This window comes from Rhinoderma darwinii, chromosome 1 (genome assembly GCF_050947455.1).
Source record: "Rhinoderma darwinii isolate aRhiDar2 chromosome 1, aRhiDar2.hap1, whole genome shotgun sequence".
NCBI classification, from domain to species: Eukaryota; Metazoa; Chordata; class Amphibia; order Anura; family Rhinodermatidae; genus Rhinoderma; species Rhinoderma darwinii.
The window spans coordinates 91,870,565-91,896,484 of record NC_134687.1 but is presented as its reverse complement, the minus strand read 5'-3'; the positions used below and the strand labels follow the sequence as shown (position 1 = coordinate 91,896,484).

Below are 25,920 nucleotides of genomic sequence, written 5' to 3'. Positions count from 1 at the left end.
AAAGAATATTATGATCTCAAGGGACACCTTAAACCTGTTGCCAGCTTATCCCTTATGAACCACAGGCTGTGTGACCACAATGCTTTGCAGGCAGAATATACAGAGGTCAATACCATTACATTTGTGACAAGAAGCCAGAGAACACAGGGTTAAAATATAACCTTCTGTTCCTAACTCAAACCATTTGGACTTTCCTTGGGATTTCCAGAAGGCTATCGTGTATTAGGCCTTAATTACACGAACGTTGATTACGTCCGTGTGACGGCCGTTAAAGCAACGGCCATCACACGGACCCATGTAATTCAATGGGGCCGCACACACGGCCGTTGTTTCAATGGACCATGTGAAGGCTCCGTTTAAAAATAGGACGTGTCTTATTTTTTTGCACTTCACGCATCCCTCCATAGACTCTAGGGGGGATGTGTGATAACGCATCCTGCAGGGGTGCAGCACGGAGGCACCTCGGATGTGAAAAACTGTAGTGTGAATCTAGCCTAAGTGTGTGAGATCAGTAACATACTGATATTACTATGCCACTAACATAGCACCCCTACCAGGTACAGAAGAGAGAAGGTGATATCCTTGTATTATTGTGCAGGGACAGATTAAAAAAATAACAACGCTACTTAAAAGCTTGCAGGTAACCTTAACCTCTTAATGACCAGGCCTGAAAAGGCCTTAATGACCAGCAAAAAATGTTACAGTTTTTGCCTTTCAGCAGCCATAATATTTTTATTTTTTCATGGACATGGCTGTATGAGGCCTTGTTTTATGCGAGTGAAATATTTTTTTTTTCTGCATGTATTGTTGGTAGAAAAAAATCATTGTGTAAGTTTTATAATTTTTACGGCGTGAATATAGAAAAAAAATTATTTTCGGCATCGTTTTTTTTTGTTTATTTTTTGACCTGTTCACGTTTCATGCTAAATAAGCTGTTAAATTAAATGTATTAATTAAAGTAATGTATGGGCAATAAAATATATTTTATTCAAAATAATGACTTTTTTTTGAACATTTTTTTATTTACTTATTTTTTGGTTACATATTTTTTTTTAATCCCATTAATGGATAACTTTATCTTTTACTTATAATGTATTAGCATACTCCTTTATGCTAATACATGATCTTCTGTGTCACTTTGACACAGGCTGCTGTTAGGGAAGCACATAGTGTGCCCAAACAGCAGGCATACTGAGCAGACATATCTGGGGTCCTTTGTAGGTCCCCAGGGCTGACTGCAGATGGATTCCCGGTCTTCAATCGCATCACCGGATTGCAGCAATCGAAGAGGGGAGTCCCCTTTGTTTATGCCACAGACACGGACCGCGGCGATCAAAAGGTTAAGCATCTGGGGTCGGAGTGTTTCTACAAATCTAGCTGCGTTTAGCAGGCTGCTCTAAGTTCAGGAGCTGTTAGTTACAGCTTCTGCTTAAATTATGTACGTTCACAGGGGCGCTCATCAGCCTCTTCTACTGCAACGCCAAAAGACATCGCTGTAGACGAAGCACATGCACCGCCAGCCGTCAAAATACGGTGGGCGGTTGTCAAGGGGTTAACCATGGTTACCTCCAAGGAGACACGTGGAGTCATCATTGCTTTGCATCAAAAGGGCTTTACGGGCAAGGAGATTGCTGCTTGTAAGATTGTCCCTAAATCAACCATTTATCGGATCATCAAGAACTTCATGGAGAGAGGTTCAATTATTGTGAAGAAGGCTTCAGGGTGCCCAAGAAAGTCCAGCAAGGACCGTCTTCTAAAGAGGATTCAGCTACGGGATTGGTTTAACACCAGTGCCGTTCCCAAGTTAGAATTGATAAAAATAATTGATTGTGGGACAACCCCTTTTAGATGATTGCTTTTTCATTTTTAAAGTAGCTAAAGAAGAAAATTCCACCGGCACACTCCAGAAATACCTTACAGAACTCAAGGGGTTTATTTGCGAGGTGATCAGCAATAAATTAAAGTCACGTAGCATAACCCAGAAATGAAAAAAGAAAAGTTGCGACACTACTCCACATTTCTAAAAAGCGCTTCACTTTATTTGTACCATTAAAAGAGACACATCATGGTGGTGGTAACAGCCTTTTCACGCTATCCGCGCTACATCTAGCCCTAGTAGATCACCCCCAACACATGATATAAATGCAAATAAAAAAGAGGAAAGAAACAACCAAAATTAACTTTACATTTTTATTAAAATTAAAATTAAATTTTACAAACATGGCAGTACAAAAAATCTGAACTCAACTTGCATGATGCATGTAAATATGAATACATTGTTATTCGTTAGCACGAGGAATAAGTCTACCTGTCAATCTATAGGAAATATAATTCCATTTATTCATCCATAAGGGAGAAATCTCTTTCTTCCTTACTATCCAATTCGCCTCCCTTTGTAAAAAGGGAGGCGCATTGGATAGTAAGGGCGGAAGATGATTAGGGATCAATGAACGGATGATCTTTCCTATAGAATAACAGGTAAACTTTTTCTCCATGCTAATGAATAACAATGTATTCATATTTACATGCAACATGCAAGTTGGGTTCCGCTTGTTTGTACTGCCATGTTTTTAAATGTTAATTGTGGGTGTTTCTATCCTCTGTTTTATTTGAATATATATCATGTGTTGGGGGGGGGGGGGGTACAGTAGAGCCAAATGTAGCGCGGATAGCGTGGACTGGCTGTTGCCTTTTCTGTGTATTGTATCCACCACGCTGTATCTCTTTTAATAATACAAATTAAGTGAAGCGCTTTTTAGAAATTCCTGGAGAGCTTCGCAACTTTTTTCTATTGCTAAATGATGCTGCATGTAGTTTTTATATGACCCATTCAAATTGTCATGAAGAATAATAATAAATAAATAGACCACAAATGATTTACAAATATAAACCGCTTGAAATAAAGGTGCCATGAATCTCATACAAATCCTGTAGAAATGACAGCCAATGTACCTGCTAAGGTGTCATAGAGAATCCCCCCAGGTGGCAGAAGACAGGTGAATGAAGGTATGAAAGTGGCAATAGAGGATTGCTGACACTGAGCCATCAAGGTTGGCAGTAATGGATATTTCCTCGGATCACCTAAAGTTAACAAAAATTGTTTTTTAAATGATAAACAAATGTTTGCATTAAGACAAAAATGTATGCATATGGAGACTTGGTAAAACAAGCTGATCTATCAAGTATACTACATACACTATTTGTACTCAATTTACAGTACTTTAGGCTGCAATCGTTTTAGATGCTTCTGTTCCTGTAAAGAAAAATTCTGTTTTGCTGCGAATAGGTTTTGCTCCAAGCACTGTAAGAGAGTATGTTCATACACGACTCCCGCATACATGTGGATTGCAGAAGTTCATACACATGAGACCGCTGAGAGTAGTTTACATGGTGGCAATGTACTAGTTCCACAATAATATATAATGCAGACTAGTAATTGACATAATAATTGTACCAACTACAACATCTATACCTATAGTTTATGACAGCCTCTATATATTTTAAAATTGAGCAATTAACAGTTAAAAGAGAATTGTATTTGGCGATATTATTTAGTCCTACCAGGAGCCACAGGTTTATCTGAGGCATCTATCTGGTGCAGACGTCCTTTAAGCTGTGACGCCAGCTGACAAGGATCTCTCTGTAGGACCTTCATGGATAGCTGAAGAGTTTCATGTAGCAGATTCAAGTCAAGCATTGGCCTGTAAATCAGAAAACAATCAGGAAGCAGTCTGGGATGGCATTGCATACTAAGTGGAAATTTACTACCCGCGGAATACATTTTCTGTGATAATTGATACAATCAGACAGTGCTAGAATGAATCTTATGGGTCAATAACTTTAGAAAGTGATCCATACATTTGCATGCATGGCAAACCCACAATATACATTTAAGTAAAGTAAGAAATACAAAACCACATATATGCTCCAGTTAATGTCCCGATGGATATTCCAGCTAGGGTCTTTAAATTGTTAAGGAATCTCTTTAGAGAATTAGTATGGTGTGGCAGACAGCCACGAATAAAATTAAAGTATCTGTTATACCCAGAGACGGAGGGTGGAACTTCACTCCCCGATCTTGGCTCATACTTCCTTACTGGCCAAATAAAATATATGGTTAATTGGGAGGCTAATCCAATAAACAAGGTTGTGGGGAGTTTTAGAACAGACCCCCTAAGAGAGTGCCAAACACTGTCCTTATTGGATGTAGTTTGGCAAAAAATAAAGAAATGAAAGACATCCAGAGGGGATACGAATCTGCTCCCTTGTGGGGTAATCTCAGTTACAATCAACTCTACATGATCGACTATAAGTATTGGGAGAAAAAGGGACTGTTATATGTAGGACAGATAGTCACCATAAATGGGATACTGATGTTTCAAGATTTCAAAGAGAAATTCAATCTTACTGATAATGCATCATTTTATTATTTACAGTTAGCCCACATATTGAGTGGGCAAAGAAAGACCTCAAGATAACCCAACTGACCCAAGAGATCATTACATTTGTTAGGTGTACTAAGAAAACAAAGGGATTAATAGCAAAATGCTATAAAATATTACTCAGTCAGAAATGTATAACAATTTCCCTATCGATAACAAAAAAGTGGACAGGAGTGGTAGGTGTACTGGAAAACAGTAGCTGGCAGGCGATTATATCAGAGATTAAACATATTGTGTATGTCCTGTAAATGACCTGCAGACATAAAGGTCACATGACCTTATGTCTGCAGTTCTAACTACTGATTAGAGACCTGCTGGCCACATGACCGCAGGACCTGCAACAGCAGCAAGACAGAAGACAGTGAGGCGAGGTGAGCTGCTAGGTAAGTATAAGGGGATCATGGATTTGTTTAAGGGAGTCTGTGTCTAGGGAGTCTGTGTCTAAGGAGTCTGTGTCTAGGGAGTCTGTGTCTAGGGAGTCTGTGTCTAAGGAGTCTGTGTCTAGGGAGTCTGTGTCTACGGAGTCTGTGTCTACGGAGTCTGTGTCTACGGAGTCTGTGTCTAGGGGGTCTGTATTTAGGGGGTCTGGTCTGGGGTCTGTATTTAGGAGGTCTGGGGTCTGTATATTAGGGAGTCTGGTCTGGGGGTCTGTATATTAGGGGGTCTGTCTTCAGTTAAGGGGTCTGTATTTAGGGGGTCTTGTCTGGGGTCTGTTAGTTTAAGGGGTCTGTATTTAGGGGGTCTGGGGTTCTGTATTAGTTTAAGGGGTCTGGTGTCTGTTTTTAGGGGGTCTGGTGTCTGTATTTAAGAGGTCTGGGGGTCTGTATATTAGGGGGTCTGTCTTCAGTTAAGGGGTCTGTATTTAGGGGGTCTTGTCTGGGGTCTGTTAGTTTAAGGGGTCTGTATTTAGGGGGTCTGGGGTTCTGTATTAGTTTAAGGGGTCTGGTGTCTGTTTTTAGGGGGTCTTTTTTAGACAGACAGACCCCCGTACTAGATCGGGAAGGAATTATAGAACAACCCCAAATATACACTCGGAGTCAGTACAACAAAAGGAAATACGGAGGGGTCAGAGAGACCAAGAAAAAGACAAAGAAATATTAGAGGTAATCAATCTTTCTAAGCGACAGTTCACGGTTGAAGAATTATCAGTTTTACAAAGGGGGTTGACATTTTGCCCTACAGCTAATTTTGATCTTTTTGAAACTGTAAAAGATGTGCATTTGTTTGCTCGAAGGTTGTTACTAAAACGACACTTTTGGAACCCAGACCAATTTACTCCCGGTAGCGATATTGAAAGGGATGCACTGGCAGTATTGGAGTCACTACTAGATGTGAATCAAGGGGATGATGAGCCTGAATCTACTTTCCCATCATGTATAAAGAAAAAATCCAGCACTTTTGCAGCTATGTCCCTTTGTCCGCAGGTTGATATTTTTGTACGGTTGGTTATTAAAGATTTGAGAAATATACAAACCAATTTTGGTGACAATTTGAGCCAAGGTGAACGAAAGGCCTTGAAAGATCTTAAACAGATGAAAGATATTATATTTAAACCTGCGGACAAAGGGGGAAATATTGTAGCATGGCCGAGTGACATGTATGAAAAAGAGGCAAATAGACAGTTAAATGATGTACAAACCTATAGGGTCCTTGATCATAATCCCACTTCTATATTCAGGAACAAACTTGAAGAAATATTGGATAGGGCTTTCATAAGGGGAATCATCACTAAGGATGTATATGAGGGACTGATGGTGAAGGAACCAAAAATCCCTACCTTATACCTTTTACCTAAGGTTCATAAGGATGTTCAATGCCCTCCAGGTCGACCAATTATCTCCGGGATAGGGGGTCTAAGTGAGGTCTCATGTAGATTCATAGACTTCTATCTTAGACCTCATGTTGAGACCCTCCCCTCCTATACCCGTGACTCCACCGATATTTTGTTATCTCTTGAGGGCTTAAAATTTGAACATGACATGTACATAGTCACAAGTGATGTTGAGTCCCTTTATACTTGTATCCATCACAGCCATGGCCTGCGGGCATGTAAATTTTATTTAGAGGCTGGGAATCTGGCATCTGATCTTGTCGAACTTGTCCTTGAGTTACTGGAGTTTGTGCTTTGTCACAATTTTTTTATTTTCAAGGACAAATATTATCTCCAGACCCGTGGCACGGCAATGGGGGCCACTTGTGCCCCATCTTATGCCAACCTCTTTATGGGTTTCTGGGAACGGCATATGATCCAGGATGAACAGAACCCTTACGAGCTCTCAGTTATATCATGGAGGAGATTTATAGACGATGTTTTGTTTATATGGCAGGGTTGTGAGCGGGACTTGACATCATTTCTTGACTATTTGAACACCAATGACATGAATGTTAAACTTATCAGTAAATATAGCCAAACAGAGATTGACTTTTTGGACCTGAAGATTTCTATCACATCAGATGGTCAGGTGGTTACTGATATTTTTAGGAAAGATACCTCCGTAAATTCCTATCTCAAGGCTGACTCCTCACATCCTAAACATGTGATCAAAGCTATTCCACGGGGACAATTTATACGTGCAAGACGTATTTGTTCCTCCGATACGTGTTTTGAAAACAGATCTAAGGATCTAACTGATAGGTTCCTTAGAAGAGGTTATAATAATACCCACGTCAAACGGGAATATGAATATGTGAGAACCCTGAAAAGAAATGATCTTTTGAAACCCAAAATAAAAGAAAAATCCAAAAGCACTACTGTGAGATTTATCTCCAGATATAATAAAAATTGGAATTCTATTTGCAATATCTTTCAGAAACACTGGTCTGTATTACATACAGATAAAAGATTAAGTAAAATATTGACTGATAATCCGGCTATGACACCACGTCGGTGATCTAATTTACGGGATATACTAGTCCGAAGCCATTATGTCCCTCCAATAAATAGGTACATATTCGGCTCCAGGGGACCCAGATGGGGTAATGTACCCTGTGGATCCTGTGGGGCTTGTCCAGTGATGGAGAGGGCTAATTCCTTTGTGGGCTCGGATTCAGTTAGGTCGTACAAGATAGTGCACTTTGTAAACTGCAATGTCCGGAATGTGATCTATCACACGCAATGTCCCTGTAATAAAATCTATGTGGGGATGACCACAAGGGAGCTTAAAGTGCGCGTGATGGAACACATTCGTGACATTAAAGGGATAACCAACAGGGATCACAAAGAGTGCTTTGGTGATCGGAGCAAACCTTTGGCTAGACATTTCAGGGATCACCATGATAGGAATTGGAGGTTACTCAAAGTAAAGGGGATTGATCGGATCTATCAGGGGAATCGTGGGGGTGATATCTTTAGGGACCTTTTGCGGAAGGAGACTAAATGGATTGTTATTTTAGATACTATGTCTCCGAAAGGCCTAAATGAATCTCAAAGTTTTGCATCCTTCTTGTAAGTATTGTTCTATGTTTTTTAACTTTTTATATTTGACTCTACTCTGATTAGATCCGGTGTGACCATTTCTGATCTGAATCGTATCTTTGATGATTAAAATAACCATGCGACCATTTAACGAAGGATATTATGGATGATGAAATTGCCATTATGAATCTACATCAACAATGTGTATTTATTGAATGATTGTATATGCACAAGATCTGTTATTATCTTTAAATTACAATTTATATTTTTGTATCAGCACATATATGTATTATGTATAATTTTTGATTAATTATTGTATTGATTGTTGTTTATGTTTATCTATGTATATATATGTATATAGAAAAAAAGAAAAAAGAAAAATGATCCAGAAATATAACTAGGCACTCTTGGGTTAGATAAAATTTAACATAGTATTTTATTTTTGAATCCAGATAATACCGGTAACATTTAATTTATACATGAATACAAAATTTACAATTTAAAAAGAGAAATCTCCTGGCCAGGAAAGAAAACATACAATAGAACCTTCAAAACATAGGTGATATTGCCTGATGGATATATAGCATACTATATATGTATAAACAATTTTGAAAGATTTCAAAAAATGAAAAACCGCTGGGTTGTGTTCACACTTGCGGTTTTCAAACATATATATTATTTTTATCACAAAATGGTCAGAGTTCCTATTTGGAGTAGCTGGTAATGAAATTTTTAAAGAAATTCACTTTATGTGTAAGTAACATGACTTTACTCTCAAGATAGGAAAATAGCCTCATGAATTAAAGGAATGTGGTTAACAGCGTGCTTTTTTTTCTTTTTTTTCCCCCTCTCATTAATGAATCCTCAGATCCAAATCAGATTTTATGGTGATAGGAAGTCTTTTCACAGACCTTTGGGTCAATGTGTAGCTCTCATGATATTAGGCTTTGAGGCAAGACATCAACTTTTATAGGTTTTTTTACCTTTACCTTCGACATCCAGCAAGTGCCGGGAAACCATGCAGGGAGGCGGTCAGCTCTGAGGTGGAAAATAGCAAATCTCCACAGAAGGAAAGTTCACTTTGTGTGGCCACACATAAATTTCAAAGCCTTCAAATCTCCACCCGACAATGCAGGATCGCACCCCGGTATATCAGCTGGATAAGAGTACTCCGAGAGGAACAGACCCAATAGAACAGGATCGCACACCGGCAACCAGGTAAATAAAACTTCGGAAGTTTTATTTACCTGGTTGCCGGTGTGCGATCCTGTTCTATTGGGTCTGTTCCTCTCGGAGTACTCTTATCCAGCTGATATACCGGGGTGCGATCCTGCATTGTCGGGTGGAGATTTGAAGGCTTTGAAATTTATGTGTGGCCACACAAAGTGAACTTTCCTTCTGTGGAGATTTGCTATTTTCCACCTCAGAGCTGACCGCCTCCCTGCATGGTTTCCCGGCACTTGCTGGATGTCGAAGGTAAAGGTAAAAAAACCTATAAAAGTTGATGTCTTGCCTCAAAGCCTAATATCATGAGAGCTACACATTGACCCAAAGGTCTGTGAAAAGACTTCCTATCACCATAAAATCTGATTTGGATCTGAGGATTCATTAATGAGAGGGGGAAAAAAAAGCACGCTGTTAACCACATTCCTTTAATTCATGAGGCTATTTTCCTATCTTGAGAGTAAAGTCATGTTACTTACACATAAAGTGAATTTCTTTAAAAATTTCATTACCAGCTACTCCAAATAGGAACTCTGACCATTTTGTGATAAAAATAATATATATGTTTGAAAACCGCAAGTGTGAACACAACCCAGCGGTTTTTCATTTTTTGAAATCTTTCAAAATTGTTTATACATATATAGTATGCTATATATCCATCAGGCAATATCACCTATGTTTTGAAGGTTCTATTGTATGTTTTCTTTCCTGGCCAGGAGATTTCTCTTTTTAAATTGTAAATTTTGTATTCATGTATAAATTAAATGTTACCGGTATTATCTGGATTCAAAAATAAAATACTATGTTAAATTTTATCTAACCCAAGAGTGCCTAGTTATATTTCTGGATCATTTTTCTTTTTTCTTTTTTTCTATTATCTTTATCAGGAATGGCACCGTGCTATATTATATTGCAATTTTGGGTTTGTTAGGTATGGTTTGGTTATAACCACATATTTTTTCTATATACAATATATATGTATATATTTGTAATAGCTTATATATATGTATATTATTTGATATATATCTTCACTCTTTTATATTGACCATGATATTGGTCTGAATATATTTAATAGCACATTTGTTATTTTTATATATGTGTCGGGATTATAAAATATATTTTTTAGATATATGTTATATAATTTTTAAATATATTCTTTATATATGTTTACATTTATTGTATATATTCATATATTTGCGTGTATATATATATATATATATTTTTTTTTTTATTATTATTTATCACACATTATATATTCACGGTGTACTCTTGGCGAAGGCTTGGTCTGTCTCGCGTTGGTCAGGACTCGGTGTACTTTCCAGAGCGGAGGGCCCCCGCTCGGTTGGTGCCCTGTTTGTCCGCCCCTCGTCTGACTTTCATGTGCTTTCGCTTTGATATTTACTAGTTTCATTTAATATATATTTTTTGTATTATGGATCACTTTATTCTTTTGGTGATCCCTTATTCATCACATATAATTAATTAGTTTAATATATATTGCACACATATATGTATGTATGTATAGATATATATACATGTTTTTCAAGTATGATTGGGTTCTTATAATTAATGTATGTGTATGTGTAATTTGTGTATGGCTCTCATATATTGTTGTATATTCTTTATATATATGTATATATATTTTTTATTGGATATTGGTTATATGGGTGTTTGTTAATATATTTGTTTGTGTGTAAATGTATTGTGAAGTTATTTATGGTACAAAGGAGATGTGGATCGATATTTGGCTCCTGTTGAATTGTGTCTGTGACATGAAAGTATCTTCATTCATGATAAATGATTCAGTTCATTGACTAAACTTACTAATTGTTTTTGGCAACATTGTTTCTGTGAACTGTGATACTCACTATTCCATGGCTGGGATTTATCCAGTTAACTTTTTTGTTTCACTGATGCTTTTGACACGCATCGCTGACGTGCTTGACACGCAGCGATGCGTGTCATGACGTTTATGACTGGATGTCAGGGGGTGTGAGTGGCCTGCTACACACCATAGGTCTAGATGATTTGTTGCTTCCCTGATTGGCTTGATGCGCATCGCTAATGTGTTTGACACGCAGCGATGCGTGCCATGTCTTTGATGATTGAGTCTTCAGAGTAGTAATTACTCTCCTGACGAAGGTTGCGAAACGCGCGTCGAGGTGCTTGGTGTCCAGGTGTCCTATCCTCCCAGTATCATGTCCTTCACAGGTATTGTGTTCCACTTCTAACTTTTTATAGCTATTTTCTGATTAGGTCTCCTTTATCATAAGCATGGTTGCTATATTCTATTGATTTGAGGGACCTGTCAGTTTGATTACTCATACATATGGTATAGCTATCACTTTACCTGGGATGTGATCCCCTTTTGGGAGGAATTATTTCTCTATATATAACTTTTGATATTGTACTATGTGAACCTGGTATATTTATATTATATCTTATATGTCTATAGTATATACTTGGGAGGGGGGTTATTTTTGTATGTCCTGTATTTATTGATGTGTAATAAAGTACAAATAAATATATTTTGATATAATATTATTATGTCGAGATTTTTCTTTTCGGTTTAATATATATGGATTATGTGAAATCTTGAATCTAATGAATTGGCTAAGAGTATATATATATAGGTTATAATATAGTCTGTGTCTAGGGAGTCTGTGTCTAAGGAGTCTGTGTCTAGGGAGTCTGTGTCTACGGAGTCTGTGTCTACGGAGTCTGTGTCTACGGAGTCTGTGTCTAGGGGGTCTGTATTTAGGGGGTCTGGTCTGGGGTCTGTATTTAGGAGGTCTGGGGTCTGTATACTAGGGAGTCTGGTCTGGGGGTCTGTATATTAGGGGGTCTGTCTTCAGTTAAGGGGTCTGTATTTAGGGGGTCTTGTCTGAGGTCTGTTAGTTTAAGGGGTCTGTATTTAGGGGGTCTGGGGTTCTGTATTAGTTTAAGGGGTCTGGTGTCTGTTTTTAGGGGGTCTGGTGTCTGTATTTAAGAGGTCTGGGGTCTGTATATTAGGGGGTCTGGTCAGGGATCTGTATTTAGGGGTCTGTATATTTAGGGGGTCTGGTGTCTGTATTTAGGGGTCTGGGGTCCGTATTTAGCAGTTCTGAGGTCTGTATATTTAGGGGGTCTGGTCTGGGTTCTGTATATTTAGGGGGTCTGGTCTGGGCTCTGTATTGGTTTGTATTTAGGGGGTTGGGTTCTGTATTCGTTTAGGGAGTCAGGTATGGGGTCTGTATTAGTTTATGGGGTCTGTATTTAGGGGGCCTGGTCTGGGGTCTGTATTAGTTTAAGGAGTCAGTGGAGTCATTATTAGTTTAGGAGGTCAGGTCTGGGGTCTGTATTTAGGGTTCTTGTTCTGGGGTCTATTTGTTTAAGGTGCTTGTTCTGGGGTCTGTATTTGCTTAGGGGGGGTGTGGTCTAGGGACATCAATAGTTTAGGAGGTCTGGCGTCTGTATGCATTCTAATTTATTAGTCTGAGTAAAAGGGGTTGTCCGGGCACATTGATTGGTCGTCAGTATGAAAAACCGGTCAGTGCCCGGACAACCCCTTTAATGCATGGTCCTGAGCCTTGGTGTCTGAAGTTTTGTGTTTCTATAAATGCTGGAAATGGCTGCAGAAACGAGGAGCAAAGATGTCTCATCAGGAGAAGCCGCCATATCGGTCTGTGTCAGATGGAGAAGAAAAGAGAACGACTCCCATCAGAGAAGACGTCACTTGTGAGTCACTGGATCTATAGAGGATATGTCCCCTCTCCTGACATGTCTGTTGTAGGAAATCCTTGTTTTCCACATAAAGTCTTTGTGTACTCAGGACTAATAGACAAATGCGTGTTACCATTCCCATTGTCAGGAGGATATGCCCATACACAGTGTTATACTGTCAGCGATGGTTGGATACTGTCAGTGTGTAGGGACACAGCCCTTTGACAAGAGGAATCATAACACCCATTTGTCAATGCTCGCACAAAAAAGTGGTGTTCACTATAGACACGGCAGAGCGGCGGTGGGGAAGGGGTAACCAAGTTTGTGGAACAGCCCAGGGCCTAGGGTCTACTTAATCCGCCACTGCAGATGTTAACAAAGATATACATACTAAACTCCATAGGGAACTAACTACACATGGAATAGCTTTAAGTACATATTATTCCCTCCCCCGTAGTCACGTTTCTTACTAGTCTATATTAGCCTTACACAGAAGTTATAAAGCCCCTTACAATCAGGGTCCATGGCTAGGTAACATAATTGCACAATTACAAGCTAATATGTGATATATTGGAATAGTTACGTCAGAATAAATTTAATGAAGATCATGCATCAGGTTTTTAAAAGATTAAATATCTATTAGTAAAATTACATAAGCTGTTTCCCCTTTAAAAAGTTAGAATTTCCTTGAGGAGGATCCATTTAAATTAAAAGAAAATCAGTTAAAATTTTAGGAAGTATTCATGAAACTTTCAGAGAAAATAAACAATTGTAGAAATAATGACACATTCTGGAATAAAGTTGTTATAAGTTCATATTCAATATAAATCATGACTAGAGAGCGAACAATTTGCCTGGTCTCCGAGGGTCAAATGCTCTATGACGGCGCTGTATTTACAGCATATAAGTCAATGGAGGATGAAATGTTATTATATGGATTCATATTTCTGCCTTCATGGTCTTATATGCAGGAAAAACGGCTCTGTGATACATAATTTGTCTGTTGGCAAATGGAAAGAAGTCGAATTTTCAATGATTCGCTCATCTTTAACAGGTTGGTTAAATACATTCACCTTTATACCAAATCCCTTACCGCTCAGGATTTATGGCTGCTTTTATATCTTCCTGGATTTCCACCACGGAGGTAGCCCAGGCTTTATGTAGCAGGTACTCATAATTGAATATCCACTCTGTCACCAAACGTTGTACTTGATTAGATTGTAAAAGATGATATGATATTCCAAGGAGTTTACGTAGGTTAAAAACATAGGCAGTTCGGTTTTCATTCTTTACCACCCATGACAGTGGCATTAGTGGTGCAATGGTATCGTTTTTATCAAGTCTATGGCGACTTCGACTTTCCAAGTAGTAATCAGTAAATGAAGAGTGCACGGAAAGTTGAAAATCCTTTGACTTCACATATCTATTCATACAAATGGATCGAAAGTGGCTGTGAGCCCAGTTAATGACATAGCTATCGTCCGTTCTTTGTTCCACCAAGTAGATCCCAAAGTCATTACGTAGCTTAACCCAGAGTACTTCTGGAAAAATTGGCACAGTGACTCCCTGGTATTGTCTTATTTCATCCATTACTGCTTGGTCGAGTGACAGCAAATCCAAGAGTTCTTCTTGAGTTATACCATTTCGAGACAATGAAATGTAGGAAGCGGTCTTTTTTACTACTTGTTCACCATGTTTTTTCTCCAGTTTTGATAGGAACCATGAATACATCCTAGAAATATCAGGATGTAAAAGAATTTCCCTGTCAGGTGTATAGGATGTCCATTGATGTGACTCCATATAAGAGCAAACAGCATAGAGTGGCAGAGGACAAGCAGTACAGGCCTCAAGTAGGACTTTTCTTTGGTGTCCAGTGAGTTTACGACAATCTCTATTCAGCCTAAATTCAATCATATCATCTATTTCCACTAAACTTAATGGTGGTATCTGAATAATATTGTGCTCCAATGTAAGTTTCTGCAATAAAATAAAAAAGAAATATCTAGAAAAGTTGTAGATTGGGAAAGCCATGTGTAGGGTTATGTTGTATAACGTAGAGAGACATTCTGTGTATTCTAACAAAGATAGGAGCTTGTTCATACTGTTGTATTGCAGTTACTTTACATATGATGTTTAGTTTACATAGTAAAATTATCCAGAAAAATATTATATCACTTAGTAGTGAGGTAAAAAAAATAGAGAGATATCAAGTCTTTGACCTGATGACCACGAGAGCCAATAGCAATTAACATTAACCACTGAATGGTTCAGAACTATACTAATGGCATGTATCAGGCTCTTTATAGATATGAGACATTTATATGCAAATCCTGACAAAATTAATGTTAATTGGGGATAACACTTGCCTAACTGATCTCTTAGCTGACAGATATCTGGCTATAAACATTACGCACATAGATAATTATTCATTACATAAAACAAGAATGTATAAAATAGAAAACACATAGAAACAATAGTAATTACCTGTAAATACCTGAGGGAGGTGCAGTCTGACACAGAGGTGACAGACACAATGAAATAAACATGTGGGGGAAATTCTGTGGGTATCCAGGACAGATGTGCTTTACTTTCGGATAACTCCTCTATACTATCCAAGATTACCATGAGCGGTCTACTGTCAGTAGCCAATTCCAAAACAGTTAAAAATTCATTTATCAATCCTCTAAGAGTCTACAAAATATAAAAAGAAAAAACATAAAAATCTATGTAAACATGGCAACACTCAATGGTAAAACAAGGCTCTCTGAACCTTTCATTAATGGCACTTCTAGTTTTACCAGGAACAGATTGATTTATGTAATTTTTAATGTTTCTATTCTCGATTTGCAGCATTTTTCATCTTTCATTGGAGTATCAGGTATGAATGTCAGAAGGGGGAATCAGTTCTGAATATGTCCCTTGTTATATTTGTACAATCTGTGTTATTTACTACACTGCTATTAAGCCTTTCCCGACATTTGACGTATGGTAACGTCATAGTCAGGAACGAGAAGTATGGAGTGGGCTCAAAAGCTGAACCCTCTCCATAATCAGTGGGTGTGGGCTGAATGTCACAGGCGACACGTCATTGCGATAGCTGGAATTAGAGATAATTCTGATCCCGGTTGTTTAACCACTTAGATGCCGCAGTCAATGGCAACCACGGCATCTAAGCCATTAGAAAGAGGGGGCGGCCCGCTCTGACAGCCCATCGCCACCCCCTTGCAACACTTTAGCAGGGTGGCGATGGCTGTCATGGCAGCCAGGGGACCTAATGAAGGCTCAGTTGTTTGCCACTTTTGTGCTCCTATTAGGCCTTGCCAGACGCTGTGCTTAATAGGAGTCAATAAAAACACACTATACTGCAAAACAAGTGCTGTATATTGTGTAGGTGATAAAACAAACAATAGTTCAAGACTAATAACAAAAAAGTTGAAAACAGAGGTTTTTATATACAAAAAAAATATAAAAAGTAAAAAAAAAACTCACATTTTTACCATTTTCCCCAAATATAATGTAAAAAATTTAATAAAATATATAAACATGATTGGTATTGTCGCGTTCGTTATGTCCAAACTATTACAATATAACAATATCTAAGCTGCTTTGTCGAAAAAAATAAAAAAACGCCAGAATTTATGTTTTTTAGTTACTCATTTCCCACAAAAAAATAGATTAAAAAAAGATAAAAAATTCACATATACCACAAAATTGTACCAATTAAAACTACAGCTGATCCTGCATAAAGACAAGTGCTCACACCGCTCAATCTACGGAACAAAAAGGTATGGGTCTCAGAACATAGCGACACAAACATTTTTTTTTTTTAACAATTCGTTTTTTCTTTGTAAAAGTAGTAAACCTATTTTTACCACACAGTGAAAGTTGTAAAAACTAAACCCAAAAACAATGGAGAAATGACTGTATTTTTTTCATTCCACCCCACATTGAATTTTTTTCTAATTTCCCAGGACATTATATGGTACAATAAATGGTGCCGTGAAAACCTATAACTCATCCCACAAAAAACAAAAAAGGGTATTACAGCAATAGTGACGGGAAAAAAAGTTATGGTTTTTGGAAGGTGGGGAAGAATAAAAAAACAAAATGTAAAAACAAAAAATGGCTATGGTAGCAAGAGGTTAAAATGTTGCATCGCTGGGCAAACAAAGAAAGTTCAGTTTACATAAAGGTTACTTACGATCAACCCCTTCATGTTAAACGATTTCCTGGAATTCCACATTGCTGAGATCTTGGGGGACTTTCCATTATTATTTCCTTGAGGCATAATATTTACCTCCACTAAGTAGCGAGTGAAGATCAGTGTTACAGCAATGTCTGGTTTGGAGTTGTAGAACTGATCAATCACTAAATCAATTGCGTAGGGTGAGTTATTCCCACTTACTCTGTAAAGTTTAAGCAACACACTTTGGTACCTGGATCAGGTCCTTCATGGGTGGTGACACAGGTGTGAGCCTGTGGTACAACAGGGATTCTAGCAGCAGTTATAGTTTCAGTGCCGTGTTGTTGTGCCCAGAATGTGGGTTGCCACTAACATTTCTTATTAAATAACTGGTGCATTATTGAACACATTTTTGTGTATTATCTATAAGCTCCAGTGTCTCTACTGAGTAATGCCACAATCGATCCCATCATTTGTATAAACAAATAATTGTAGATGTTGTTTCACCATGACAACCCCTGCCAAATGCCTTATTATGGCATATGTTCGTCATATAGGTGGGTCCCCCTCTATGAGCCAGGACAGAGAGACGCTCTATAAGAGTCATTAGAATGGCCAACATGTAAGGGGCTACATTTCATCTGTCTGGCCGTTGATTGCCTATTGCAAAAGAGATCGTCCTCATGAGACAACCCCATTAATAGCTCAAGATCCAGCATAGCAGAGTATGTATTTAATTATACAGCCATTATAGTGATGGTATCATGGTCAGATAAAAGTTGTCAGGTTGAACCCCCAAGATGTCCCCATAGTGGAACCCGGCATCCATGATATGAAATAATATTGACCATCTTAATTTATTATGTGTCCCACTGAAATTTAAGAACACATTTAACAGTTTTTGAATTATTACTCTGTTCAAAGTAACAAAAAAGTTATCAAACACTCATATAACTAATATAAAAACTGGAGTTAGCTATTGTTATTATTAAAAAGGGAAATGAATAATTGGTTGGACATTTCAAACATGAAGGCCACCAAAGTGTCTAAATTAAAGCAACGACATTAGAATATAGGATGTTTGGTTGCAATTATTCCTGTTGTGGAAACATATTATTATGTTTAAGAGGCAGTTACTTTTTCGCTGCCTATTCACCCACATGTGCTCTTCATTGGACCAATGACCTAGAAATACAAACTACATCATTCTCCTCCTTACATCTCCTCACACTTTCCTGCAGGACTTCTCCCGTGCTGCACCCATCCCATGGATCAATTTGCCTTATAAAATTAAACTTGCGTCTTGCATTCACAGCTTTAAAAATGGGTTTTGCTTATGATTACAAAAAGGGTTTATTTTTTTTTAATTTTTTAAAGAACAACCATCTTGTCCAAGTACTGTGTCCTGTAATGCAGCTCAGGTACATTCAAGTGAAAGGAACTGTGATACCAGAAACTGCTCCATGGACAAGAGAGGTTTTGTTTTTGGGAAAAAGCAGACCCTTCTTCTAATTTCATACAACCCCTTTAAAGACTGTCCACCTTCTGCATCATTTAATTTTTATTTCTCCAATGCATCTAAAATAAAAAATGAAGCTACTTTGCAAACAATCATTTGTGTTTATAATTACAATGCATATCAATGTGTCTCCATGGTAACAGACAACAGAAAACTCTGAGTAGTCACATCCAGCAACCATCAATCTGTCCTCTACTTTTTACTAATCTACCAAATGTATGTTAGGAAGAAGTAGGGTAGAAATAGAAGGGAGTTTGACTGCAGGATCAGACTACACAGGTACATAGGGTTTGTTTCTTGTCTGTTACAATTGATACACAGGTCAGCATAGGAGCTGTAGACACAAAACCGTAGTATATTTGTAATGAAGACTTTTTGCAATGTTGCTTCACTTTTAATGTGAGATGCATTAGAAAAATACAAATACATTGGTGACAAAGGTGGACAGCCTTTAAAGGAATTGTATGAGGGTAGAAAAAGGGTCTGCTTTTTCCCAGAAACGCCACTTTTGCACTTTGTTCCTGTTGTGTCACTCCCTCGCCTCCGTCAATTTGTAATCTCTTATGGGCAGGGTCCTCTCTGCCTTTTGTCTCATTGTTTGTTTTATTTATTATTACTTAATTATAATTTGTTTTAATTATTTGATGTTTTGTATGTTTACAGCGTCCCCTGATTATAAAGCGCTGTGGATTATGTGGGCACTATATAAAGGCTGTTGTTATTATTATGATTGTTCTTGAAAATTTGAAACCATTCAATGTAAAAAAACGCATTAATAGGGGAAAATACTTGGAGGGTTTTTAGCACAGTATTCTTATTTGTATGATCTACTTCGTCATGGTCATGCCTGCCAATATATAGTGATCATATAATCTATGACTGGTACCTCAGAGAAATGGGTTTTCAGGTTATATATGTCAGCTATCTGGTAGCACAAACTTTGCAGCAATAGGCGTGTGTTTCGGCTGTCCCCAGTAGCTCCAATAAATCGTGTCACGACTCTCAAGTCCCTGGTTATTTAAAGGGGAAAAAAAATGTTTGAATGTAACAAACAATTATAGACAAACATGAAATCTGAAGATCATGAATAATTACAGACGCTTCATATTTTACAGAACGAAAAAAAACTATGCTTATAAACTCCCACTCATGCCTACTGTGATTTCTTTAGTACAATGGATAAAACAATTACTAACATAGAATATGTCTTTTCCACACTAGTAAATGCATTGTTATTAGGATAAAAATGGATAGTATTTCACAGCACATATTTTGCTGCATGTTAGAGGCCTTCCACTGTTGGTCATAGGGGGGGGGGGGGGCGACAACCAAGCAGGGAACAACCAGGGGTTCTACCATTAGGATATATCACTTCCTGATTGGTGGCGGGGGGGACGGCGACTGGATTTGCGCTGCAGCGCCTTTACAGATTTTCCCTGCACAGCGACGCATCTGTCGACCCTCAGTTACTTGAATGGAGCGGTCTTGCTGTATCCTGCAGAGCGAATGGATAAGAGTGCTGCTGCACAGAGTCTCTTTGTTCTAATGACTGTCTGAGGTCTCAGGGGTTGAACACCCACAATCATAAAGTTGTGGGATATCCTAGCAATATGCCATAACTTTCTAAATTGGTAATATTCCATTAATCCAGCATTAACAGGATTTATCAGACTATCAGACCAATATACTGGATTATCAGTGGGCTATCAGAATTGCATACTACTATATGTATATTGTGACATCTTGCAGACCACTTAGCTCACAGGATCGCCATCTCCAGGGTGAGATGGTTGGCACACTTATAAAGTTCACTCCAACGGATTGAATAAAAGTTTATACCAGCCGCAGCTAGCTTTATTGTCTTCACCACAGCAAGCAGTGTTACAACAAAAAAACATACAAAATAAACCCTAGGCCATCCAGCCTCTAACTAAACATTAATTGTCCCTCACTTAGAGACCCTGAGCCTTGTGCCCAGTACCTCAAAACAGAGGCAGTTTTACCTTACACGTTGGTGACTCTCACAGGCTAGCATGCCTGTCTTCCCCAGACTGAGAGCCCTGTGTGAACAGCACAGACCTCAAATAAAGAGCCGCCTCAGATGAAGCCTACCTAGGCTCATCAGACAGCCCAAGACACGGACTGTCTGTATGGAGTGGAAGCCCGCCCTTCTCCTTCACACTCCAGCAAACCAGGCCCTATTCCAGGCTTTACACCCAAGCAACACCAGAGGAAAAACCCTCCCTGCTGTACATGCTCCCTGTTAAAACCTGACCGTTTCTGCGCTGTCCAGTAGCTGCACTGCTACAATATATATATATATATATATATATATATATATATATATATATATATATATATACACTGTATATACATATATATATATATATATATATATATATATATATATATATATATATATATATATATATATATATATATAAAAAATGTATGTTATAATCCTGTTTTCTTATATAACTGGGTGGACTATGCTGCAAACAAATACGGGTTTAGATGTAAATCTGCACAAGATCCTGTGCCACTGAATCTATGCAGACATTATTATAATCTTAGGGATGTGTTGATATTCCTCTCAAAAAATAAATTGCTAAATTAAAAATTATGCACATCCACTTTCAGAACGGGGATCACGTATGAAAACAACTGTAGCAAGTGAAAACCAATCAGATGCTTGCTTACATTTCCTCTAAAATAACAGTTGAAATTGGTTTGGTTCTGTGGCGTTGCTAGCACTAAGAATCAGCCCCCCGGATTTTTGGCCCAGTGCCCCAGATCCCTGAGTGAGTGCCACTGTCAACTGTATCTGCATATCCACTGTCACAGTTCAATACTATGGTGGAGCAGGGAGCTGTCCACCATACACTCTGCAATCAGCGGCTCGGCACCGGCAGGCGCGATTACATAATTTCATCAAGCCAGCCTGTGCTGGGTTTCATTTTCTGGTGTATTGTAGGACGCAGTCCTAAATTGGCCTGTAGTAAATGGGACAGTATGGTTATGCAGGCCAGCACAATAAAGTAAGTTCATCGCACCTGCCTATTATTGTGTGCGGTACCTAGAGAGGCACTATTACAGTTTGAGGGGCACTATTACTCTGGAGTGCACTAAGGGGGCACTTAGGGGAGCATTATGTGGGAGTACTATCTTTTTGCCACTATTATTTGTGGGGGCGCTATCTGTGTGAGCTATTTTTGCAGTAGGACAACAATGTTTAAGGTTGCTGTAAAAGCAAAGAGTCAAAGATATCTGGGCAGCAAACTCTGCAGAAATGATTCATCATGACAGTCTGGGCCGGATGGAGAGAAGAGGGAAAGAGAACAACTAAAATCAGAGAAGACATTACCTGTGAGTCACTGGATGTAACTGTACAGCATGATTATAGTCTGCAGACTGCCTGTGCTGTCTCACCACCATTTGTTCACTATATGGTAATATTATTGGTCTTTATGGTAGTGATATGTGGAAGTATTATCTGGTGACAGAATTATTCAGAGATATACTATTATATTTCAATTAGTTTATATGACGGAGCAAATTATTTGGGGGCAGGGCTGATAAATATATATGGATACAAATAAATCAAAGACCCACGCCACTTCCAACAAAAGAGCAGGGTTAACTCAGTGTTGTACAGTTAAAATCAATCAAGACTCCAAGCGCAGCCTTGTTGCGTAGTCTGCCTTACTCAAGTTATGCTGTTTAAACACTGACCTTTTGTCAGTAGTAATAAATCTTGTGCAGAGTTGGTCTTGTGGCACTTCTCTATTGGAGGTTGTTTTCTCTTGTCTTCTCATAAACAGAATATTGGATATGGAACGTCCGATGTGGTAACTATTAGTTACAGAGTGGATCGAACGACATTGTGCTACAGATTAAAGGCCCATTTTCATCACCTAGACCACAAGTACTGTTGGTGAACTTGTTCTTAAAAATCACCATTGCCATGTTTTCTTGGAAGCATTTTATACAAAGAGGATGACCTACTTTTAAGTCCCTTTCTGCACCTCAACATTGTCACTAGACTGTAACTGATTATTATATTTATATTCCTGCATTATCTATGGATTTGTGTTCTTGGCCATACAGCGCTGATTTTTTTTATAAGGTAAGATTCAGGGGCAATGTATGGCTTAGCTAGTGTATCTAAGCCTGTCATGTTATCTAAAATTTGTTTTATAGCTATACTGCCTTCAATAAAAAAAAAATTGAGGGGGCAAAGCAAAATGCCTTTGGTCTTGTGGCGCTGATCTTACAAGACCCTAGCAATGGGGATTTGAGATTAAATTAACACTCTAAACACTTTAACAGTAAATAATTTTAAAGGTCTAAAATGTAACTCAATGTCATAGAAAGAAATTACTGTAGAATACATAACAGACATTTCTAAGCATAAATTGTTGTCTGTGTGTAACTTACCCGGCAACCCATTGTGATGCTGCGGCAGATATCTTGGCTATCATAGTACTTTTCCCACTGCCAGGCTGCCCATGTAATACAACCATGTGTTTGTTAGGGGATTTCACACAGTCTTGAAGCTCCATCAAAAAAGACTCTCGGCCAATACAGCGGTTTACTCTACAGAAGGGAATAAAATACAACTTCAGAAACAATCGGTTAATTGTATTTCTTTTGCAAATCCTCTGTCCCCACTTCTTTTTGTCTACCCATCCTCCCAATGTGAAACCAACCATATCACCTCACACTCTATATATTCCCGGCCTACATATACAGTATGTAACAAGCTGCTACCATGAAATCAATTACAGCAGGACATTTTATATTTTGAACTTTTGGTTAGCACAAGAAGATTGAACTCACAGTGTATGGCAGTGGTCGGCATGCTCTAAAATCTCTTCATTCCTCCGATTTCTAAAGAATTTCTCTCTCTTCCAAGTCTTTTCTGGTTCACAGGGCACATGGCATGTTCTAGACAACAATAGACAAATCATTCTACCAGGCATTTCATGAAATATACATGTATGTGTGTACATATATATATATATATATATATATACACACACACACACACACACACACATACAGTTAGGTCCAAAATTATTTGGACAGTGACAAGTTTTCGCATTTTGGCTGTTTACAAAAACATATTCAATATACAGTTATATAATCAATATGGGTTTAAAATGCAGACTCTCAGCTTTAATTTGAGGGTATTCACATCCTAATTTGAGGAAAGATTTAGGAATTACATCTCTTTAATATGTAGCTATGTAGGTAATTGGACAAAAAGCTATTTAATGGACTGCATGGGCTATTCCCTCGTTAATCCATCATGAATTAAGCAGGTAAAAGGTCTGGAGTTGATTCCAGGTGTGGCATTTGCATTTGGAAGCTGTTGCTGTGAACACACAGCATGAGGTCAAAGGTGATCTGAATGCAAGTGAAAAAGACCATCGTTAGGCGAAAAAAAGAAGAAATCCATCAGAGAGACAGCACAAATGTTAGGAGTGGCCAAATCAACAGTTTGGTACATTCTTGGAAAAAAGAGCGCTCCGGTGATCTCATGAACTCCAAAAGGCCTGGACGTCCGCGGAAGAGAAAAGTGGTGGATGATCGCAGAATACTTTCCATGGTGAAGAAAAACCCCATGACAACATCTACCCAAGTGAAGAACACTCTCATGGAATTAGGTGTATCAGTATCTAAGTCTACCATAAAGAGAAGACTTCATGAGAGCAAATACAGAGGGTTCACCACAAGGTGCAAACCATTAATCAGCCTCAAAAATAGAAAGGCCAGATTAGACTTTGCCAAACAACATGTAAAGCAGCCGCCCAGTTCTGGAACAGCATTCTTTGGACAGATGAAACTAAGATCAACCTGTACCAGAATGATGGGAGGAAGAATATATGGAGAAGGCTTGGACAGCTCATGATCCAAAGCACACCACATCCTCTGTAAAACATGGTGGAGGCAATGTGATGGCATGGGCATGCATGGCTGCCAAAGGCACTGGGTCACTAATGTTTATTGATGATGTGACTGAAGACAGAAGCAGCCGGATGAATTCTGAAGTGTTCAGGGATATACTTTCTGCTCAGATTCAACCAAATACAGCAAGGTTGATTGGACGTCGCTTCACAGTACAGATGGACAATGACCCAAAATATACTGTGAAAGCAACCCAGGAGTTTTTTAAGGCAAAGAAGTGGAATATTCTGCAATGGCCAAGTCAATCACCAGATCTCAACCCGATCGAGCATGCATTTCACTTGCTTAAAGGGAATGTGTTGCCAGAAAAACATGTTGTTTTTTTTTAGTTAAACAATTAGTGTGTAGGTGATTAAACATTATTCTAATTTTTTTTATTTTTTCCACGAGTCAGGAAATATTATAAATTGGATTCAATTTATAATATTTCCCAGCACTGGTCACTAGATGGAGCAATTCCCAAAATTGCAGCATTGCATGTGGTAAAGCAACCACATTGCTTTATGCTGCAAAATTGGGAAAAAATCCCTCGCTCTAGTGAGCTCTCAGAATCCCCCCCTCCTTAATCCTGGCTAGTGCCGGGAGAAACGAGGGGTTTGAACCGTCTAACCTCCTACACTGTGTGTCGCCATTTTTTGAGCTAACACACAGTGTAGAAGGTTTACATACACTAGTAAAACACACTGAAACACGCACATACATAGAAATCACTTACCTGCTCCAGTCGCCGCCGCTCCCTCCGGTCCGTCCGCTCCGTCTGCTGCCGCTGCTCCATGTGCACAAGTCCGGAAGCCGCGACCGGAAGTAGTAATCTTACTGCCCGGCCGCGACTTCCGGTCCACAGGAAAATGGCGCCGGACGGCGCGCATTTCAAATTGGACTGTGTAGGAGCGGCGCATGCGCCGTTCCCACACACACGGCGTACACCAAAGTGGATGGAACGGGCCCCGTTCGCAGTCCCTATGGGACTGGAGCTGCCGTATTCCATGTCTGTATGTGTCGTTAATCGAAATGGAAAAAAAAATGGCAGCCCCCATAGGGAAGAAAAAGTGTAAAAATAGAAAAAAGTAACACACAAACACATAAATACAAACGTTTTTAATAAAACCCTAACATAAAACTGATATTAAAAAAAAAAAATTGGTGACACTGTTCCTTTAAGACAAAACTTAAGGCAGAAAGACCCATAAACAAGCAACAACTGAAGACAGCTGCAGTAAAGGCCGGGCAAAGCATCACAAAGGAGGAAACCCAGCGTTTGGTGATGTCCATGGGTTCCAGACTTCAGGCAGTCATTGCCTGCATAGGATTCTCTACAAAGTATTAAAAAAAAAACATTTTAATTACGGTAATGTTAATTTGTCCAATTACTTTTGAGCCCCTGAAATGAGGAGGCTGTGTAGAAAAATGGTTGCAATTCCTAAACGTTTTACAGGATATATTTTTTCAAACCCTTGAATTAAAC

The 25,920-nt window shown here is 38.6% G+C and overlaps 1 protein-coding gene across 1 annotated transcript in view; it reads right to left on the bottom strand.

Moving 5' to 3' along the window:
* The window catches only part of LOC142661658 (uncharacterized), a 92,577-nt gene that overhangs the window by 45,357 nt on the left and 21,300 nt on the right, over positions 1 to 25,920 (bottom strand). The window contains exons 11-17 of the mRNA XM_075839494.1: positions 23,325 to 23,432; positions 22,923 to 23,081; positions 19,372 to 19,495; positions 15,268 to 15,474; positions 13,877 to 14,760; positions 3,562 to 3,701; positions 2,953 to 3,081 (exon numbers count right to left, since the gene is read on the bottom strand). Coding sequence (XP_075695609.1) covers positions 2,953 to 3,081; positions 3,562 to 3,701; positions 13,877 to 14,760; positions 15,268 to 15,474; positions 19,372 to 19,495; positions 22,923 to 23,081; positions 23,325 to 23,432 — 1,751 coding nt within the window. The remainder of the gene's footprint in view (positions 1 to 2,952; positions 3,082 to 3,561; positions 3,702 to 13,876; positions 14,761 to 15,267; positions 15,475 to 19,371; positions 19,496 to 22,922; positions 23,082 to 23,324; positions 23,433 to 25,920) is intronic.